General features: G+C 30.0%; 5 protein-coding genes across 6 annotated transcripts; 3 read left to right on the forward strand and 2 right to left on the reverse strand.

Annotated features, from left to right (window-relative positions):
* Nucleotides 1–1,778: 1,778 nt before the first annotated feature.
* On the reverse strand, nucleotides 1,779–3,925 carry LOC122852082 (insulin-like growth factor-binding protein complex acid labile subunit). The gene is made up of 2 exons (XM_044151661.1): nucleotides 3,645–3,925; nucleotides 1,779–3,555 (listed from the first exon to the last, which is right to left on the reverse strand). Exon 2 carries the CDS (start codon nucleotides 3,449–3,451, stop codon nucleotides 1,820–1,822), a length of 1,632 nt encoding a protein of 543 aa, XP_044007596.1. The 5' UTR covers nucleotides 3,452–3,555; nucleotides 3,645–3,925; the 3' UTR covers nucleotides 1,779–1,819.
* A 1,639-nt stretch (nucleotides 3,926–5,564) lies between these two features.
* On the forward strand, nucleotides 5,565–7,800 carry LOC122852081 (testis-expressed protein 10 homolog). The gene is made up of 4 exons (XM_044151660.1): nucleotides 5,565–5,912; nucleotides 5,983–7,352; nucleotides 7,420–7,574; nucleotides 7,647–7,800. Exons 1-4 carry the CDS (start codon nucleotides 5,718–5,720, stop codon nucleotides 7,748–7,750), a joined length of 1,824 nt encoding a protein of 607 aa, XP_044007595.1. The 5' UTR covers nucleotides 5,565–5,717; the 3' UTR covers nucleotides 7,751–7,800.
* Nucleotides 7,801–7,912: 112 nt separating this feature from the next.
* Nucleotides 7,913–12,716, reverse strand: LOC122852070 (transcription elongation factor SPT5). Its single transcript, XM_044151644.1, has 2 exons — nucleotides 12,231–12,716; nucleotides 7,913–11,633 (listed from the first exon to the last, which is right to left on the reverse strand). Exon 2 carries the CDS (start codon nucleotides 11,631–11,633, stop codon nucleotides 8,298–8,300), a length of 3,336 nt encoding a protein of 1,111 aa, XP_044007579.1. The 5' UTR covers nucleotides 12,231–12,716; the 3' UTR covers nucleotides 7,913–8,297.
* Nucleotides 12,717–16,076: 3,360 nt separating this feature from the next.
* Nucleotides 16,077–17,708, forward strand: LOC122850952 (leucine-rich repeat-containing protein 15-like). Its single transcript, XM_044149994.1, has 2 exons — nucleotides 16,077–16,124; nucleotides 16,977–17,708. The coding sequence occupies exons 1-2, from the start codon at nucleotides 16,077–16,079 to the stop codon at nucleotides 17,706–17,708; spliced, it is 780 nt and encodes a 259-aa protein (XP_044005929.1).
* A 1,088-nt stretch (nucleotides 17,709–18,796) lies between these two features.
* On the forward strand, nucleotides 18,797–20,761 carry LOC122852136. 2 transcript variants are annotated; one of them, XR_006373795.1, is made up of 3 exons: nucleotides 18,797–19,280; nucleotides 19,404–19,465; nucleotides 19,745–20,761. XR_006373795.1 is itself a non-coding variant. In XM_044151753.1 (2 exons), exons 1-2 carry the CDS (start codon nucleotides 19,251–19,253, stop codon nucleotides 20,102–20,104), a joined length of 390 nt encoding a protein of 129 aa, XP_044007688.1. In that variant the 5' UTR covers nucleotides 18,797–19,250; the 3' UTR covers nucleotides 20,105–20,761. The 2 variants fall into 2 exon arrangements, 1 of the variants encoding a protein (XP_044007688.1); XM_044151753.1 differs by lacking the exon at nucleotides 19,404–19,465.
* Nucleotides 20,762–21,090: the final 329 nt, after the last annotated feature.

Consider the following 21,090-nt stretch of genomic DNA (forward strand, 5'->3'; position numbering starts at 1 on the left):
TTTTCCACCTTTTTACGAAAATGACCCAACGTTGGAGAGAAGTTGGAAAAAAGTTGGAGTAAGTTTTTGGTTGAAAAAAGGTTGGAAAAAAGTTGGAGTACATTTCAGGTTGGAGAAATGGCTGAAAAAAGTTGGAAAAAAGTTGAAGTAAATTTTCGGTTGGAGAAAGGTTAGAGAAATTTGTTCGCCATTTCTCCAACCATGGGTCATTTTCGTAAAAAGATGGAGAAAGTTGGAAAAAAAGCGAAAAAAGTTGGAGAAATATTTCTACCAGGGGGGTACCCAATATTTTTAAGGCAGAAGAAGTCATGCTACTTATATGTGGAATAATTACTTTGTGTCAAATACTACCGCCAGGTCCTTCTTAATTATTGACCTATTCAGCACTACCCCATTTAATATGTAATGCCAATTGATTACCTTTCTACACCTGCTGAACATCATCACCTCGCATTTTTTTTCATTCAACTTTAATCCCCATTTTTTACATATAAGCAAATTTATCTAAATTATCTTGCAATGACAACACATCATCAAGTGATTTTACTTGTGAATATATTTTGCATCATCAGCAAAGAACAGAGTGTGACAATGAACATATTTTGTAATTCTATTTATAAAAGAGTAATAAATAGATGTAATATAATAAGAGTAATAAAAGAGATGTAATAAATATAAAAGAGGCCCAAGGTTTGACCCCTGAGGAACCCCTGATGAAGGAAAAAATGTCCTTGATTTTATATTATTTACTATGACAAATGTTTCTCTATCCTTCAAGTACGAAGCAATAATATAAATTAGATCAACAGGAACATTAATCTCTTCCAAAGCAACCAACAGACCAACAAATGGAACCTTATGAAATGCTTTAGCAAAATCAGTGTAGATAACATCTACCTGAAATCCATCAGCAAAAGACTCATTTATGTAAAAAAGTGGTACTTATTTTTAGGGTTTACCGTCTACGTTTGATAATACTTCAAACAGCCCTAAAAATAAGTACCACTTTTTTTCAATATTTATGAAATTTAAATTTTCAAAACCATGAAATATATCCATTATTAATTTATCATCATTTAATTCTGTTGGTCGAATATTTTTATAAAATAATTTATCTAGTATTTTTTTTCTTTTTTTCTTATTTTAAATTTTTTTTACTAATTTTAAATATTTACCTATTCTTGCTCAGCTAGAATTTACAATGATATTATTCGCAAAATTTGTTTCAAATGTTATAATATTTTGAGCTAATAAACAACTACGAAATCAACATTATAAAATGGTGTATTAATACCTGCTTCTTTTCTTAATATTTTGTATTCACATAATAATTCATCAATATAATCGGTTTCTTTTGATTTTCTTTTTCGAGTTGTCATAAATGTTAATTTATTGATATATTTATGTAGATGTACAGTTGAACTTCTCGATAATGATAATTCTTCAATCAATTTATTATTTGGATAATTTAATGAAAAATTAAAAAATCGACTGCTTTTTTCATAATTTCATTTTTACAAATACGATTAGAACCCATTTTAACTGAATATATTTGATAATTTTTTGATGAATCAACTCCAATTGTTGAAATACGTTTTCTTTTTTTACCATCCATATCATATAGGTATTATTATAACAAGACAGTGAATTTATTTAATCAAACTTTTATTCAAAAATTTTACAAGTTTTATTTTTTATATAAAAACAATATAGTGACAAGATTACTTGTATTTATTCTTGCTTTAGAATCGGTATGTACATTTTATCGTTTTCGGTAGATTAAATTTATTATTTTTATCATTGAGACGATATAACTTTTTCAACTAGATAAAGGTAAAGTAAAAACTCTAGGCTTAAATATAAGCTCGCTTGATTCTAAAGACAAGGTTGTAAGTTTTTTATTTTTCTTGAAAATATCGATTGGAAGCTCTGTTAGTCTATTATGACTTATATCTAAAGTTTCAAGTTTACGCAAACTATTAAAAATATCAGCTTCAAGACGCGTTAATTTATTTGATTGTAAGTGCAACAGTTCTAAAGATTTTAAGCCGTTGAATATTCCATGTGGAAGAGATGTTAAATTATTATTATCGATAAATAAGTCTACAAGATTTGACAATTGTTTAAATGTATCAGGCTGAAGATTTTTTAATTTGTTCTGATCCAAAACCAAATGTCCGAGAGATTTCAATTTTTTGAATACTTGTCGAGGAAGAGATGTTAAACGATTATTCCTGAAATTTAAATAACAGAGATCGGACAAATTATTAAAAGTACTAGGTTCCAGATTTGTCAGTTGATTGTCAGACAAATCCAAAGAAAGTAGAGATTCTAATCCATTAAACATTTCTTGTGACAAAGATGTTAAAAAATTACCACCGATATTTAAACGCTCGAGATTCGACAAGTTTTTGAAAGTATTAGGTTCAATGTGGGTCAGTTTATTGTATTCCAAACTTAAGTCTTCAGTAAGCGATTTCAATCTATTGAATACTTCTTGTGAAAGAGATGTTAAACTATTAAAACTGATATCCAATTTTTCGAGATTGGTCAAGTTGTTGAAAGGATTTGACTCAAGATTTGTTAGTTGATTGTTAGACAAATTCAAAGAAACTAGAGATTCTAATCCATTAAACATTTCTTGTGACAAGGATGTTAGAAAATTACCACCGATTTTTAAACGCTTGAGATTGGACAAGTTGTTGAAAATATAAGGCTCAAGACTTGTCAGCTTATTAGATCTCAAGTTTAACTTAGTCAAAGATTTCATTCCATTGAATACTTCTTGTGAAATAGATGTTAAACTATTATAACTGATATCCAATTCATCGAGATTCAACAAGTTGTTGAAAGGATTTGACTCAAGATTTGTCAGTTTATTTCCAGACAAATTCAAAGAAACTAGAGATTCTAATCCATTAAACATTTCTTGTGGCAAGGATGTTAAAAGATTACTACTGATATTTAAATTTTTGAGATTGGACAAGTCGTTGAACATATTGGGCTCAAAATTGGTCAGTTTATTTGATTCCAAATTTAACTTAGTCAAAGATTTCATTCCCTCGAATATATCTTGTGAAATAGATGTTAAACTATTATAACTGATATCCAATTCATCGAGATTAGACAAGCTGTTGAAAGTATTTGACTCAAGATTTGTCAGTTTATTGTGAGACAAATTCAAATAAACTAGAGATTCTAATCCATTAAAAATTCCTTGTGGCAAGGATGTTAAAAGATTACGGCTGATATTTAAATTTTTGAGATTAGACAAGTCGTTGAACATATTGGGCTCAAAATCGGTCAGTATATTTGAACTCAAATTTAACTTAATCAAAGATTTCATTCCCTCGAATACATCTTGTGAAATACCTGATAAACTGTCACAACTCAAATCCAATTCTTCCATATTGGACAAGTCTTGGAAAGTATTACGTTTACTGCTGGTCATCTTGTTATATTGTATATCTGACACTGTATTACCTCTTGAACTGATTCTTCAACGTCTTCAGCAACAGTGCTTGCATCCGCAAGCTATCTTTATCACTCTGAACACTATCCATTTAAATAATAATTTAATAAATCATCCGAGTTCAATTATATTTAATAAGTTATTAATAATAATAATAATAATAAAAACAAACCTTGCAATAAAATGTTTTGAGTGGTTTTGAGTATGTGAGATTTGCAATTTTTGATGTAAATAAATATTGTATAGGTATTTTTTTCCAATCAAATGAAGACAGATAGTCCAATTTACGCGTTGGAATTTATATAATTCGATATGATTTCTTAATCATGAACTTGTTTAAACAAATATAATGAATTCAAATCAATTTGTTAAACCAATGACATAATTCAATAAATAAGAAAAAGAGAAAGTCAGCAACAGGCAACAGACAACAATGCAACAATTAGTTACTATTGTTACCAATTGTTACTAACACTCAAAGTCAGTTTTTGGAAAAGCATGGAAAAGTATTGTCATACACCACGTTGTCTAAGAAGACCAGAAAACCTGTTTGTTGACAATAGTGCGTCGCTTTTTGACCGCCACATGGTGGTGCTCTCGTAGCTAAATACCAGTGATGGGTAAATGGTCGATTTTTGAGGTTTCTTACACTTACAGTAAGATACTGTAAGAAACTGTAAGATACCTGAGACGCCATTTTTGAACATTCTTACCGACTGTCGACTCGACAATTAGCTGTCATTGCTCGATATATGTTGGTACATGTATTTTATTTGTTAAATAAATATATAAGATATCAAGGAGAAGCAGTGGCTAAGAAAAGATATAGCTCGGCACCCGTATTCAGAGGATGTTCTCATTAGGGCTTTTTTTTTCCGATGGTGGCGCTTGTGAAGCTTTTCTATGTAAAATCTATATAAAAAGTTCACAAGCGCCGCCATCGGAAAAAAAAGTCCTAATGAGAACATCCTCTGAATACGGGTGCAGAAATTAATGTTGCTAAACAATTATGTTTTAAGGAATTAATGTTGCTTGAAACAGAATTTTTTTGGCAACTGTAATTCCTTAGCGACATCTTTTCCTTAGCTACTGCTTTTCCTTGGACAGTTTTATTTATCAAATAAATAATATGCATGTAATTTTATTTGAAATAAATAAAAATATTTATGAAAGTATAGCTAGAAAGATGTAGCTAAGGAATTAAGGTTGTCAAAGAATTATATTTTAGGCAACATTATTTCCTTGAAACATAATTCTTTGGCAACCTTAATTCCTTAGCTACATCTTTTCCTCGGCTACTGCTTTTCCTTGGACATTTGTATTTTAAAAAAATAAATTTACATGTATTTTATTCATAAAATAAATAAAAATGTCCAAGGAAAAGCAGTAGCTAAGGAAAAGATGCGTGGCTAAGGAATTACAGTTGCTCAAAAAATAATTCCTTATACCCACTGCAGCAACTGTAATTCCTTAGCTCCATCTTTTCTTTAGCTACTGCTTGTTCTTGGGATTTTTATTTATTTAATAAATAAATGACATGTATTCATCGAATAAAAAAAAATTGTGGCATGAAGGTTCCACTAAAAAATCATAGGAGGCGCTGGTAACGCAGTGTAAGATACCTTGATGTATGAAACCAATGATGTAAGATACAGTATCTTACATGGTATCTTACCTACCCAACTCTGCTAAATACCATGAAAATATCATATATTTAATACTACTATATTGCGCATAGGATATGATTTTAAATTGGATTATTATGTAGTAGACATCTTGTCGTGTTATAGCGTTTCGTGGACAAAAATCTTTCGCGCATGTCCGAATTATTATTCGAGTGAGAGCTCGGAAACATTCTGCAACGCATACAAATTCATTGTGTATACGTGTGAACCGAACGGATTATTTGGACATGCGCAAAAAATTTTTGTCGAGGAGTATGACTGCAACAGAGAGATTGTCGGCACCGTAAAAAATCCGAACAGCCCACTTATGGGAAAGCATAGGCGATGCGCAATATAGTAGTATTAAATATATGGAAAATATTACGTAGTGTACACTCGTCTTTATCGTTGAAAAATAGTTCCAGCAGTAAAAATGGGCCTTAATAAACTAAGCAGTAAGCACATGGCTTGACGTTAAATTTACCTGATAAAATTATAAAAAACATAAAGTACATAACCCTATGTTAAATATAGTATTGTTTAAATAATTATTATCCTTGAACTAAAATTGTTAATTAAAAATGGGCAAAAATCAAAGACATCAAAAATATCTTAAATCCGAAAAGGCAAAAGTTAAATTAAAGACAAAAAAAGGTTTACCAACAGGAACTAACATAACTGATACGACATTTAAAGTCAAAAAAATTATAATCCGAGAACAACTCAAGCAACATGAAGAATCTGAAATTCTCAGTCGTCGAAAATTAAACATTAAAGTAATATATATTTTTAAATTAATAAAGTACCTATAATTAATTTTATTTAATGTTAAATTTTTTAATTTAGGATCTTTTGTCACGTTTAAAACATCACAATTCTACAGTACGTCAAGAAGCAACAAAAGAAATTAAAGAAGTTATACTTAATAATTCCTCGAGGATTTTAAGTTCAAACTTGGGATCTTTACTTCAAGGAATATGTGTTTTAACACTCGATAAAGAGTCTAATATTCGTCGAGAAATTCTTAAAGTTCTTAGCTTGCTGTTAGGTCCAATACCAAATGAACAACTATCTCCATTCTCAGATGTTCTTATATCTTATCTTAAATGTGCCATGACTCATATTGATTCAGCTATAAAAGAAGATTCACTTAATTTTTTGGATGTTCTTGTGCAAAATTGTGGCTCACTTGTTGCAAAAAATTCACAAAAAATTCTTTCTAATTTTTTGGACATGGTGTCAAAACATAATAAAGAATCTCAAGTTTCGCGACAATTGACTCTTTCATTGGGCTCCAAACACACAAGTATCAAATGGCGTATCAAAGTTTTTGAAAGTTTATCAAGTATTTTAAATTTATTAATTATTGAAAAAAGATGTAAAAGTTTTGGAAATAGTCAGCATGAAGGTCGAAAAATATTTGTTGATAAAAATACATATTTTGTTGAGCTTTATCAACCACATCATATGAATGATTCTAAAATTAATTTTAAAAATGATAATGAAGATGTTAGTAATGACAATGAAGTTGTTAATTTTAAAAAATATATTGATGTTTTGATGCATTTAATGATGGAGAGTTGGCTTGAAGTTAGACCCAAAGAAAATAATATTCATGTTTTAGCCTCAGCAATATCAATTGAAGCAGTTAGTTTTCTAAAAATAACAACAAAAATAATACAACAAATTATTGGTTGTATTGATGTTATAGAATCTGACAATGAAGATATCAATATTTGGTTTGCTCGTACATTTCAAACAACATTTGGTAAATATTTTATGCTAAAATTTCCATACAGCCAAGTTAAAAGTCTTCAAAGATCCAACAAAAGAGACAATGATTCTGAGACAAATGACAAATGTTTATCTGAAAATATTGGTATTTGTTTTGTTTATTTATGGATGACATCAAGATGTATGATAATGACTGACGAAGTTAAAGATGGATTTGAAAAAATTTTAGACTACATCAATGACAGATTAGATAATTGGAGTCATGTTAATGACAATAATTCTCTTAATCAATTTATTAAATTACTCAAAGAATTATTTTTAAATTCAAGCAAAATTTTATACAAAAATAGAATTAAATTGAGCAAAACTTTGAATAAAATAATTAGTGTCAGTCTTAGAGTTCCTAAAAAAGAACTTCAAATACAATTATTTAATATACTTGGTGAAATTGTACTTGATCACAGTTTGACTGAACTTCATAGGTAAGATTATATTAAATTATTAAAATAATCTTGTCATTAATTTTATTTATGTTTTTTTATTTTGTAGTGAAGAAAAGTTGAAGGAATTTATAAAAACACTTCCAAATTTATTGTTGGAAAAAAGCATTTCTGAAAATACAATTTTCATGATTAATCGAGTTAGTCTTCAGCATGGAGCCTGGATTCATAACGAACTTCGAAAAAAACGATTAGAAATTACTGGTAAGATTAAATAGCAGTAATAAATATTTTTAGAATAAAATAAATTACTATATTGAAATTATTTTGTTTTAGAAAATGCCAAAAAAATCGAAATTACAGGATCAACTGATATCATGCAGTCTCGACTGATGATATGTAATCTTTTTTATTTTATTGATGGACAAATATATTATTGAGTTTTTAAATAAACTTTTGTTTCAATAAAATTGTTAAACGATTCAAACAATTTTTTGGAATAATTATTTTACTTCCAAGTCATACTATTTTATTTTGTTTATTAACTTTCAATTTAATTACAAAAAATTAATTAAACAGACAAAATCATGTTTTACTTGATGCATTAATGTGATGTCATGTCGACAAACCAACATGATGTCGAAATTCTTCATGATTAACCAAAACTATTTTCTAATTACAATTCGTCTTTGTCAGCTAACAGCTAAAAGTTATAAATTAAAAAAAAAAATAAAAAATAATTGTTTAATCTAGCAGGACAATTGTCAATAAAATGTGTAAATAGTATGTATAATTATTTAAAAAAAAAAAAAAAAAAAACTAATTAAAAAATCGTCGTTAATCTAGTCAAACATATTTTCGTTAGATAAATTTAAATTTATCTAATTTCATCAGCTTTTTTTTATGTATGATATACGCTATTTGTAAAAAATAGTACATACATACATATATTAATTATGTTCAATTCGGATAAAATATTTAATATTATTACGCTGGAGTTTTCATTTTGCAAAGATATTTCAACTGTAACATTTTAACTTCACCAGTATTAAGTTTAACGACACCTTCTTGATTGTCGATTGATAAAAGTGTACCAACTGCTTCACGTTCTTCTCCAATAATAACTTTAACACGATCACCATGATTTGGAGCAACTGGTTCAAGTTGTTCACAAACAAGATTTACAGTTCTATCTTCAGCTGGTAGAAATACTGCGCACATACCACCAGAAATACCACGAATGATTCCCTGTTGTTTGGCAAGTGCTGGATCATTAGAGTCACGAATTCTAACTTCAATATCAACTGTGTGCCATTCGGTGTTGCCAATCATACCACCAATTCCAGTATCCAAACCTGATCCAGGTGTTTGTGGATTATATGGACTACCAGCAATACCCGGAGTCATTGGACTGTAACCAATTGGAGACATTGTACTAAATGCACCATGTGGACTTGTTGTGTATGCTGTGCCACTTGGACTGGGTGTAGCAACATAACCAGCTGGACTTGGACTTGCTGTAACAGAAGCTGCAGGACTTGGACTTGGCTGATAAGGAGAATAACTCTGCTCAGAGCCGTACATTGTTCCAGGAGTTTGTGGTGTAAATGGACCACCAGTTGATGGATAACCTGGTGCATAACCGGGTGAGTTGCCTTCGTCTATTGAATAAGCATCAAAATCATTGTTTCTAGCTGGTGTATTAGTGACTGTAGGATCCCATGCACCTGATTGACCAGGTGTTCGTGATCCATCATGGCTTGGTGTCATTGAACCATAATGAGGTGTTCTTGAACCATTTTCATACATTGGTGTTTGAGAACCATGCATTGGAGTCTTAGATCCATCGCGTCCATACATTGGTGTTTGTCCACCAGTTGTATATGCTGGTGTTTTTGAGTAAGAGCTGAATCCACCGTCTTTCGTTGGTACTCCAACACTTGCAATATGAGAACGATCAACTGATATTGTTTGACAAGTAGAATGAAGCTCAACTCGAGCAGTAGTTTCCGTAGCATCTTTGACAATACCAACATTTCCTTTGTAAGGACCACCAGTAATTTTTATTGTTACACCAATGAGATCACGATCTCTTCTTGCACCACTACCTCGTCCTCTACCACGACCACCACCACCGCCACCACCACGACCACCAAATCCACCTCCACCTCCACCACTGGGATGCATTGGTGATGCTATTCGTGGTGACATAAAACCAGATATTGGTGAAACTGAAGTTGTGGCTTTTGTACCACCAGCTAACTGTAAGTGTCGTGTTTTACAAACAAATATACCACCATTATCTACATACATACGTGAATGTAAAAATGCAAAACTACGATACAAATGTTTTATTTCACCTTCTCTACCTGCATGTGGACCATCAACAACTTTAACAATATCTTTTTTTTGTATTGTATTTTGTTGATGATCCAGTGCAACAGCATTACGATTTTCTCGTCTTTTAGTAAGACCCTGATGTCTTGCTTCAACTACTTTTCCATGCATTGATAATACATGAAAATTTTCTCTTTCTAAACGTACAATAACACCAACAGTTTGTGCATCCAATTGAACCAAATCACCCCATTGAAATTGACCAAAACTATCAACACCAGTCGCCATATCTGAGCAAAGCTGAAGATCACGTGGAAGTACTTCCAATTCATGCATTGATAAATCAGAAAATAAAACAACACGATTTTGTTCAACACGAACAATTAAACCAGTATCACCTTCATATCTTCCTGCTACAACTTTAACGTGATCACCCATTGTAAAATATTTACGCAATTCATTTGCTTGAAATTCCAATGCATCTTTTAATTCTTCATGTTTTGGCATTACCATAATCATATTTCCATCGATAGATACAATTTTACCTTGTAAATTCATCAATTCTCCCTCACAAACTTCAACATTATCACCATTACTAAATGAATGTGTAACTGCACCATCTTCTTTTCCTGCTGAAGGACCCATTGATCCAAGCTGAAGATCAATACCTTCTGGTGATTCTTCAAATTTCTCTAGCTCCGATAAAGTTGGCTTAATTCCATCAATAACAATAGCACTTATATTGAAATTTTTCAAAAGAAATCCTTTACCTGAATAACGATTACCTTCGAATATTTGATAATCACCGTCAGATGTCATTTCACCACCAATAGCACGAATTGCTTCAGGATCAAAAGGCTTTTGAGGTGGTCGACGTTTTTTTTTTCTTTTTAATGCCTCTGATTCACTTTGAGCTGTTCGTAATGCACCTCTTGGTCTTGTGTAATCAATTCTTGGTAATAATTTAAGACAAACAAGATTCTGAGCCATTTCAATATAAGCAACTTGAGCAATATCATCTTTGTAAATACCTCGCTTCAATCTAACCCATTGTTTTGGTTTTAATCCTGATTGTTCCTTGACAACTTTCAGTACATCCGTCATTTCTTTGATTGGTACCATTTGTTGTTTCCATATTCCCATTCTCAAATTTCCAACATTGTCAATAGCAGCTTTAACATGAGGCTGTTTGTATGCCTCAATGTATATATATCCTTTGGCTGATTCTGGTGCAATAACTGATTTAATTTGTATTGGCTCAGGTGAAAATTGATAAGTTATAAATTTTCTCATTAACAAAAGAGCTGTTGCTTTTTCTTCACCAATACGACACTTGACCATCCATAAATTTGGATCCTTTACACCAGGAAGAAGAGTTTGTTGTGTTATTTCATCAGACATTTCTTCACCACCATCACCAAAATGTCTTGCTGCAGCTGATTCATCACGATACTTGTTTGTATAATATTCAGCAAGATTTTCTACATTGTCATCACCCAACAAATGTGTCATTCTTCGACGGCCTTCAATATCTCGGGCAGTTGGTCCCTGTTCATCAACATCATTACCAACTACACTTAATTCTTGTGCACCATCTTCCCATTCTTCGTCATCTTCAACATCATCATCAACTTCAGCTTCATCATCAATAAATCCACAAAAACGATCTTTCTTTTTTCTTTTACGTGGGCGATTATCTTCTTCATCGTCTTCGTCTTCTTCACTATCATGAAGATCTTCACCCTCAGGCTCATCTTCTGGTTCAGGTTCTTCTTCTTCACCTTCTTCGGCTTCATCATCTTTGCCACCGTCAGATAATGATCTTGATCTTGAACGACTACGTGATTTTGAATGTGACTTTGAACGTGATCTTGATTTTGAACGTGATCTATTGGATTTAACAGAACGATTGTCTTCAGAATCACTTATTGGTTGAGCTCGATCAGAACTTTCGTTCCCCGAAAAGTCACTCTCCGAGTCCGACATCTGTAAAAAATATTAAAACATTTTTTTTTTTTTTTTGAGATAGCTATTTATAAATTTATGTATACGTGGTCATTTTGAATGTGGAGACTTCATTAACTCAATTTTTACAGTGTTTTGACTGAAGTAGTGTAAAAGGCATAGAAAAAAAAAACACATATAGGTACACTTGTTTAGTCTACGAAAATAACAGCTGTTGTTTTATCTCAATTGTAAAGTATATTTACAACAAACAATTTTATTCTTTTTAACATTGCAACTATTGTAAAAACAGCTTTGTTTTTTTTTCAATTAAAACATTGTTTACATATTGTCAATGAATGCAATTGTTGCAGCTTAGTAATTTTATGTACCTATAAATGATTCTTTTTTTTTTTAATTTATAAATTGAATAATAGAGTTTGTTCAATGAATTTTGAGAATAAAAAACCAATCAAACCAAATGATCAAGATTGCCTTTTAATAAGCCATGATATTTTAGGTTATAAATTGACAAGTGGATGCAAGTGGATGTTTTATTTAGAAGATCGTGTAGATAAAATTATGATGTTACTGAAATTAAGTACTAGAATTGATTTGTTGGTAATTAGAAAAACGTACTTTTTTACTTGGTTGTTTTTCTCTTGTTATTGATGTTTTATTGATAACACCTTTGACAGTAGTAGCAGGAGTACAGCTTTAACAAACAAGAGTTGTCGTCTGCTCTATTCTGCTCCAATTTTTATTCTGTTAAAAAATGCAGCAAAGCTAATATAATATTATCAATAGCTCATGCTTCAAACGATAGAAATCACTTGTATTCACTTGGTATCATTTTTGTAAAATGTAGTTTATAAAATCCAACAATTCAAGATATTATTATTACATAGGTACACATAGGTAAATATCAATTTATGAGCTTATATTTTAATTGTATTTTATTCATTTTATATAATGCTCATACATTTGTATACATTGTTATTATAAGTACAATACATACAAATGTATGTATCCATACGGAAATACGGCGTATGTACATACGTCATAGTGCGTCATAGGGCCGGTTTTGTAGTCCCAAGAAGACTCTCTAGGTTTCTAAATAGTCTTCTTGTGTAGTCCATAGTCAAGTCAACATGGTATATCATCATTATCGCCGATCATTTAAATTAATTTACAGTTGGTTCCTGGTGGAGACATGCCACTATGCCAGATACATAAACAACATAAAAAACAACATCAATATATTTTCACATATGTATAGCACCGAGTGTTTATTGGGATTAGCCGCATGTTTATATTATTTTACGTTAAATATCTTGGCATGTAGTGACGGTCAGATTGGTATTTGTTATTAGCATGCGCAGCGTTCAGTATCTTATATTCAAAACTTCGATACATCGATAATAATTCGAGGCTACTGGGCAACTGGCGATGCTAAGTATGCGCATAGAGCATGCTATATACATATGTACAAGGCTAGATTTTTTACTAGCTGTGAATTTTTACTTTTCAGCTAGATTTTACTTAGCTAAATTTTTATTTCTTAGCTAAATTTTTACTTAGCTGTAATTTGTAGACAAACAATCGATACATTATTTTATTTTAGCTAGATTTTTCACTTAGCTAGAATTTTACTTAGCTGTAATTTGTAGACAAACAATCGATACATTATTTTACTTAGCTAGATTTTTCACTTAGCTAGAATTTTTTTACTTAGCTGTAATTTGTAGACAAACAATCGATACATTATTATTTTACTTAGCTAGATTTTTTACTTCTTAGCTAGAAATTTACTTAGCTAAATTTTTTACTTTTAGCTAGAATTTTACTTAGCTAGATTTTTTACTTAGTCAAATTTTTTACTTGAAGCTAGATTTTTTTACTTAGCTAGCATTTTTACTTAGCTAGAATTTTTACTTAGCTAGATTTTTTTATTTAGCTAAATTTCTTAGCTAGATTTTTCACTTAGCTGTAATTTGTATACAAACAATCGATACATTATTATATTTCTTAGTTGTTTTTATGCTTAGCTGTTTACTTCTAGCCAAATTCTTTTACTATAGCTGTAAACTTTTTCAGCGAGATTTTACTTAGCCATTCAAAACCAAGGTGAGGGATAAAATTATGTAACATGTGGTTATAGATGGTATACATGCCATATAGCATGGAGTAATTTTACTCCATGACATATAGCATGTATATATGCTCGATAATATAGCCTGCTCTATACATATGTAGCATGCTCTATCGATTGTTTGTCTACAAATTACAGCTAAGTAAAAAATCTAGCTAAGTAAAAAATTTAGCTAAGTAAAAAATCTAGCTGGACAAAATTCTAGCTAAGCAAAAAATTTTAGCTAAGTAAAAAATTTGGCTAAGTAAAAATTTGAAGCAAGCAAAAATTTAGCTAAGTAAAAAATCTAGCCTTGTAATATATGTATATAGCATAAGCTCTACGCGCATATAGCATGCGCCAGTTGCCGAGTAGCCTCGAATTATTATCGATGTATCGAAGTTTTGGTAAAGATACTGAACGTACGCGCATGCTATATAATGTAAATTTCAATCTGACCGTCACTTATCTCGCATGCGGGATATTTACCAGCATGCTATATTATAGAGCATGCGGAATAGTGCCAATAGCAACGTCCGGAGTTCAACTGACCACGACCACGAGGCAAGTTTTTTATATTGCCAGAAGTAACTAGAATTTTCCGAGTTAGGGTCGGTTTTCACTCACAGCTTCATGACGCGCGACACCAAGCGTCTTGAGTCTTGACGCAAAGCAGCCGACTTTTTGATCGCAAAAACTTTTGACGCAGTGTTCTGACGCGCAGCATGAAATTACGATGCGCTAGTTTATGCCGTTATTGTTGTTTACATTCTGTCAAAAAGGTCACATGTTTTAAATTTGACAGAATGTAAACAACAATGGCGGCCAAAACAAGCTGCGCGTCATGAAGTTTCATGCTGCGCGTCAAGAAGCTGGACACTTTGCGTCAAGAAGTTGGGTGCTTTGCGTCAAGACGCTTGGTGTCGCGCGTCATGAAGCTGTGAGTGAAAACCGACCCTAAGGGTATACAGGGGTGCGTTCCGTGGCTACCCAGTCCGTACGAACTTCGAAATGGCGACGAAAAAAATGAAAATTCTAATAATGTTAAAAGTTACAATGATACATCACTAATCAGTAATCACTATAGCCAAAGAGAAGGCCAGAGATTTTTAAAAACTTAAAATATTAAGTATTACTATTTTTTTCAGGTTTAAGTTGACAGAATTTCTATTTAATTATTTCATTTCTGTCGAATAAATTGGTTAATGTCAAATTTGGTCAGATTATTTTCAAATGAAAAAAAATAGGTCTACCACAACAAAGGATCAAAACATTTCCAAACTCCGCCATTTTGGAGTTCGTACGGACTGGATAGCCACGGAACATGGGGTGCGTTCCGTGGCTACTCAGTCCGTACGAACTTCAAAATGGCGACGAAAAAAATGAAAATTCTAATAATGTTAAAACTTACAATGATACATCACTATAGCCAAAGAGAAGGCCAGAGATTTATAAAAACTTAAAATATTAAGTATTACTATTTTTTTCAGGTTTAAGTTGACAGAGTTTCTATTTAAATATTTCAAATCTGTCGAATAAATTGGCTAATGTCAAATTTGATCAGATTATTTTCAAATGAAAAAAAACAGGTCTACCACAACAAAGGATCAAAATATTTCCAAACTCCGCCATTTTGGAGTTCGTACGGACTGGATAGCCACGGAACGCACCCCTCATTTTTTTGGATCTTCAAGATGGCGGACGTGAGTGCCTATCTAAATTGCTGGACTCAATCAACACCATCTTGAAGATCCGAAAAAATGAGACTTTCTGAATTATGGACCCCCGGTTTAACTCTAAGTGCTTTCTTTTAGGTGTTTATTTTTTTCACTTCAATGCGCATGATCATACACATGCGCATATTATGCAAACATGGGACAAAAACAGTGGCGTCAAACAAATAATTCTTAAAAAATAAGAATTAAATCATAGCCGATCCAGTCCCTCATGTACTACGCTGTTGCAAACTGACTTTTTGCTGACTGCGCATTCAACTACGCATGGGCAAAAATAAATAAGAAAAAAAATAAACACGCAATAAAAAGCACCTTATTTAACTCGATCTTTTCAACTCCGTATTCCATTAAGTGCGCATCGTTCTCCGGTTGTTCGAAATAAAATAAATACCGCGATTTCCTTCAAGTGCATTTAAAAATTTCAAACTTGTAAATTTACATTAATTAATTAATATATATTAACAATTAATTAAATTTTAAATTCTATGAAAAAAAAAGTTATTTACGGCATATTTCAACAACGAACACGTGGCAATTGTTGAATACAATAGTGAACTTTCGTTGCATCGTTCTGCAATGTAAATATTGTTATAATTATAACAATAGACTATATCCAAAATGTCATGCAATAATGCCAGCGATACTACATACAGAGGAGAAAACGAGGTAATGATTATTCATCTGGTATTGACAGCGTATCTCGTGAAGTTCCTGCCGTTCCTCAGGGTGATTGCTACAAGATTTATGTAAAAAATTTTTCATTTTAGTTTTTCATACAATTAATTTTAAAAAATATTTTTTTTCTCTGAAGCAATCATTATAATTTTTGGTTATTTGGGGGCCTTTATTAAATTTAATATTCAAATTTTCTCACAGGGCCCAATTGTAAATATTGAATGCGATCAATTCCACTAAGGTTTCAATCGAAGGCGCTTCATGAGTAAACTCCACACGATATTTTTTTTGAATCGTAAAGTCCCACATATATTGCTTGACAACGGAAAAAAATAAAAAACATTTAACGAAATGACTTAGAAATCAAATTAAGAATAAAGAAAAAGTATTCAAATTTTTGATAAAATATAAAAAAAAAAACTCCGACGAGCACTTGACTATATATAGTTTTTTTTTTTTAATTTATTGAAAATTAAAATTTTTCTTTTTGTTATTAATTAAAAAATAAAAAAATGTCAGTTAAAATAATATACTTATAAATTATAAATTATAATAAATTAAAATAAAATACTTATAAAATAATATCTAAAAAAAACAAATTCTGACACCACATACTGTTGAATAAAAAAAAAAGTAAAGGACAAAAAAAAATAAAACAAAATGAGCAACTTGAAAGCCAATTCGATCAATTGGTCCCAAAGTTATCACAAAAGAACAAAAAGTCACATGAAAAACAAAAACATAAGTTTTCTACGGAACACTAAAAATGATTGTTGATTATTTTAAATAATAGGCTGATTAAAAAAAAATTCTAATGCAATCATTTGTAAAATATAATTTCAGGGAGCAGAGCTAGACCAAGATGGTTTAAAAGCTGGTAGCAGCAGTGTATCGATGAATGAAACATCTGGAGACGAATCAACAACTAAAACATTATCATACAAATCATATTTTTGTGATTCAAGTTCTGTTTTTTACGATCCAGACATTTGTACTGATTTTTCAACCACAAGAATTAATATAATCGACAGAAGTTTGACATCTCTGCCAAAGGGAATATTCAATGGATTAAAATCTCTGACAGTGTTAAATTTACAATCAAATAAACTGACCAACATTAAACCTAATACTTTCAAAAACTTGTCGAATCTCAAGGATTTAAATATCAGTAATAATGTTTTAACATCCTTGTCACAAGAAGTATTCAATGGATTGGAATCTCTAACTGATTTAAATTTAGAATCAAATGAACTGACAAGTCTTGAGCTTCATATTTTCAATAATTTGTCGAATCTTAGGCGTTTAAATATCAATTATAATAGTTTAACATCTCTTTCACAAAAAGTATTCAATGGATTGGAATCTCTAATACTGTTAAAGTTACAATCGAATAACTTGACAAGTCTAGAGCCTAATATTTTCAAAAACTTGTCGAATCTCAAGACCTTAGATATCGCCAATAATAATTTAACATCTCTTTCACAAGAAGTGTTCAATGGATTAGAATCTCTAGGTTTTTTGGCTTTGAGTGGCTCAATGCTGAAAATAATAAATCTAATCTACCAAAAACGATAAAATATATATGCCAATTCTAAAGCAAGAATAAATACAATTAATCTTGTCACTATGGTTTTATATAGAAAATAAAACTTGCAAAATTTTTTGAATAAAAGATTGATTAAATAAATTTATAATTGTCTTGTTAAAAGCTAATTTATTTTTTTTTCTATTTATTAAAATGAATGCGTTTGCAACTCTGATAGTGTTTAATTTTTCAATCAAATCGTCGATTAGAATATAGAATTTTTTGAATAAAAGTAAATGGATAAATTATTAATATTGTCAAACTTTAAAATTCCAATATTTTTAGGTAAGGACACAAACACGAATGTCAAGAAAAATATAAATATAATACCGGCGCTAATGCACAACCATTAAACTACGCATGCTCAGAAATAAATTGGAAAAAATAAACCACCGAAAGAAAGCACCTATTTACCGGAACGTTTCTTGAAAAATATTAATATAATTTTGAAGTAATTTATAGATAAAGACCAAAGAGTACTCGTTCAATTTATATTAGCATTAGTATACCGCTATAATTCGGTTGTACATTGTTACAGTCTTACCAGTAAGTTACCGAAATATTGTCAACTGGACAGTTACAGAACTCACTGCGCAACTGTCTAATTCAGTCTAATTAATCTTATTAATATATTTAAGTATTAAATGAAAATATGAAAAATTTTTTATATATAATTTTCTAAGATCTGTTAATAATTTATTCAACTTTCTCAAACAATTTTCAATTGAATTTTATTTTATTATTAATTGTATACGCCTACTTGTGATTGAAAAAATCTTCAAGTTCTAAAGAGTTACAAAAGCTGAAAAAAAAATGTCTTAAAGTTCGATAGAAATGGTGAGGTTTAGTTAATCTTATATTTAACTCATTACTAGGTCAGTTGTGACATGTGGAGTAATACAAAATAATTCGTAATAATACTCATAATAATACGGAGTAATTTGGGAAAGTTTCTTCACCAAAAATGTACGCATGCTCACTACAGTATTAGACACATGTATTTAACTACGTTTAGATGACACTTTGTTGCACTTCGTAGCCATGACTACCAAAGTTATAAATGTCACTAAATCAGACAATGACCCATGCTTCTTTTTAACCTTAAATAAATGACAATAAAAACAAGTTAACATGTTACTTGAAGAACCGTATTTTTTTGTAGCATTAAAATATTAAAAATGTATAATTTAAAATTAAATTGAATAATCGGTACATTTAACAGCATGTTTTTGATGTAAATTATCAATAAAAAAACTCTTAGACTTCAGATGAAAAACGCGGCTAACATGTCAAAGTGTGTTAAAAATCAGTTCTAATATTTTTTGTTTTTAGTTATCCGTGCCCTCTTGGTGGACAAACAACATTTGACAATCAGAAGAACATTAACCAAATTTTTCACCGGTATTGTTATTCAATACACACAGATTATTGGCACGTTTAACCTAGGTTTTTTTAAGGCTCAAATTAAAGGCCTAAAGCTTTACCATATACACTCAAAAATAAATTGTATTTTTCATTATTGATAGAATAAAATGTTGTCTGAAGAATCAGCACATCAAGTGGTACGTAACACATAATTGAATTTGTAATTATTAAACATCAAATCATTATTCAGTATCACAATACAAAATTAATTTTAAAATTATATATTGATACTTGAGTATATTGTGGTAAATTAATTCTAGGTTGCTGATTATAAACTCTTATTGATATTTAATTATTGATGACAAATAACTGACAACTTTTGGTATATATTTTGTTAATAATGTTGCTGTATTGTTGATCAAGCTTTATTTGTTAAATTGCATGTTGACAGTGGTTATAATTTTTTATTGATAGTGTATGCTTTAAATTCTTCCATAATAATCATGTACAATGTACATACATGTACAAGCACGTGTTTGTAAAATGCTTTTTTCCATTAGCAATTTTTAATTTTTTACTAAAAATACAATATAACAATTAAATTAACTTTTGATTAATAATTTATCTTTTTATTTTTTGTTTTTTTTTTTTATATCATAAGGAGTGGGAAATGGTTGATGATTTTGTGGATACATCAATAGAAATGTTGTTGAGTGAAGGCAAACTTGAAGAATATAGTCTTTTGAAAAATTCAAAGGAGTGTCGATTAAATGGACGTCTTTCTATTATGCAAGTTTTGCAAACAACATGTATGTGTTTATTTGATTATCCAGATCTAGTTATTGAATATCAACGTTTTTTTTCAAGTGAACAAGTTACATTTCACAATGATTTTAATCGAGATGGAGAATTTACACAAATATTAATCAGTATTGCTGCTGATTTACCAACTTCTACATCTGCTGCAGCTGTTATTATCAATAGAAGAAATGGAATTGTACAATGTACAATTGTTTTATAGCTTTTTTAAAAATTTTTTCTAGATTTAATTGTTTTTAAATAATTAAATTTAGTTAATTAGCATAAATAAATTTGAAAAAAAACAAACAAACAAAAAACAATCAATTAATTATTAAACTTTTAAGTGTGTTTTATAAAAAAATTATTATCAACTAAAATTGAGCTTTTTATGGACATATCACATATAAAAGTCAAGATATGTATAGTTGACTCACTTGCTGTATAATGTATCAGTTGATGAGACAATTTGTTTGTTGAATTTGAAATGATGTTTAATGACAATTTACGTTTGTTGAAGTTGTTTATCTTGTAAATAAAATAAAGTATCAAAAAATGTACCAAGTCGTTTCAAAGTTGAGATTGATAAGCTCTGATTAGTGAGTTAATCAATTGACAAGCTTCCAATAAGTCTATTTATTCAGACTTGTTAATCCAAGCTTGTGATAAAACTTAATGTCAACACTATTTTTTTATCATTAAATTTAATCGAAACATATATCCATTTAGCTTAATTTCGAAAGCAATATATATTACTCAAAAAATGACGTAAAAACAAACGAAATCTATTTAAATAAGATGAATGTATTTATCAGAGTTATCAATAATAATTTTTTTATGATCATTAGAATAGAATATGAATGTAATAAGTATAATAATTGTGGAGTTGTTTTTGTACCAGTTATTAATAATTAATAAACTAGCGAATTTTTCGTTTTAATAATTCGCTAGTTTAATAATTCACTAGAGGAAAATTCCACAGTTTATATTTTATATTATGTTTTAAATATATTATTTTGAACTTGAAATCGAAGGTATAACTTTAATTTATCATTTTTATATTTTGTCAATTTAATAATGAATCACTGACTAGTTGAACCAATCAATACCTGTTATAATTTTGTAATCAATTTTTATCTTCTCTTTGTTGGTTGTTAATCATTATTAGTTTCAATAATATTTTATAAAAAAATTTATCTATTAATTATT

The sequence above is a fragment of the Aphidius gifuensis genome, linkage group LG3 (assembly GCF_014905175.1).
Source record: "Aphidius gifuensis isolate YNYX2018 linkage group LG3, ASM1490517v1, whole genome shotgun sequence".
In the NCBI taxonomy this organism is placed as follows: domain Eukaryota; kingdom Metazoa; phylum Arthropoda; class Insecta; order Hymenoptera; family Braconidae; genus Aphidius; species Aphidius gifuensis.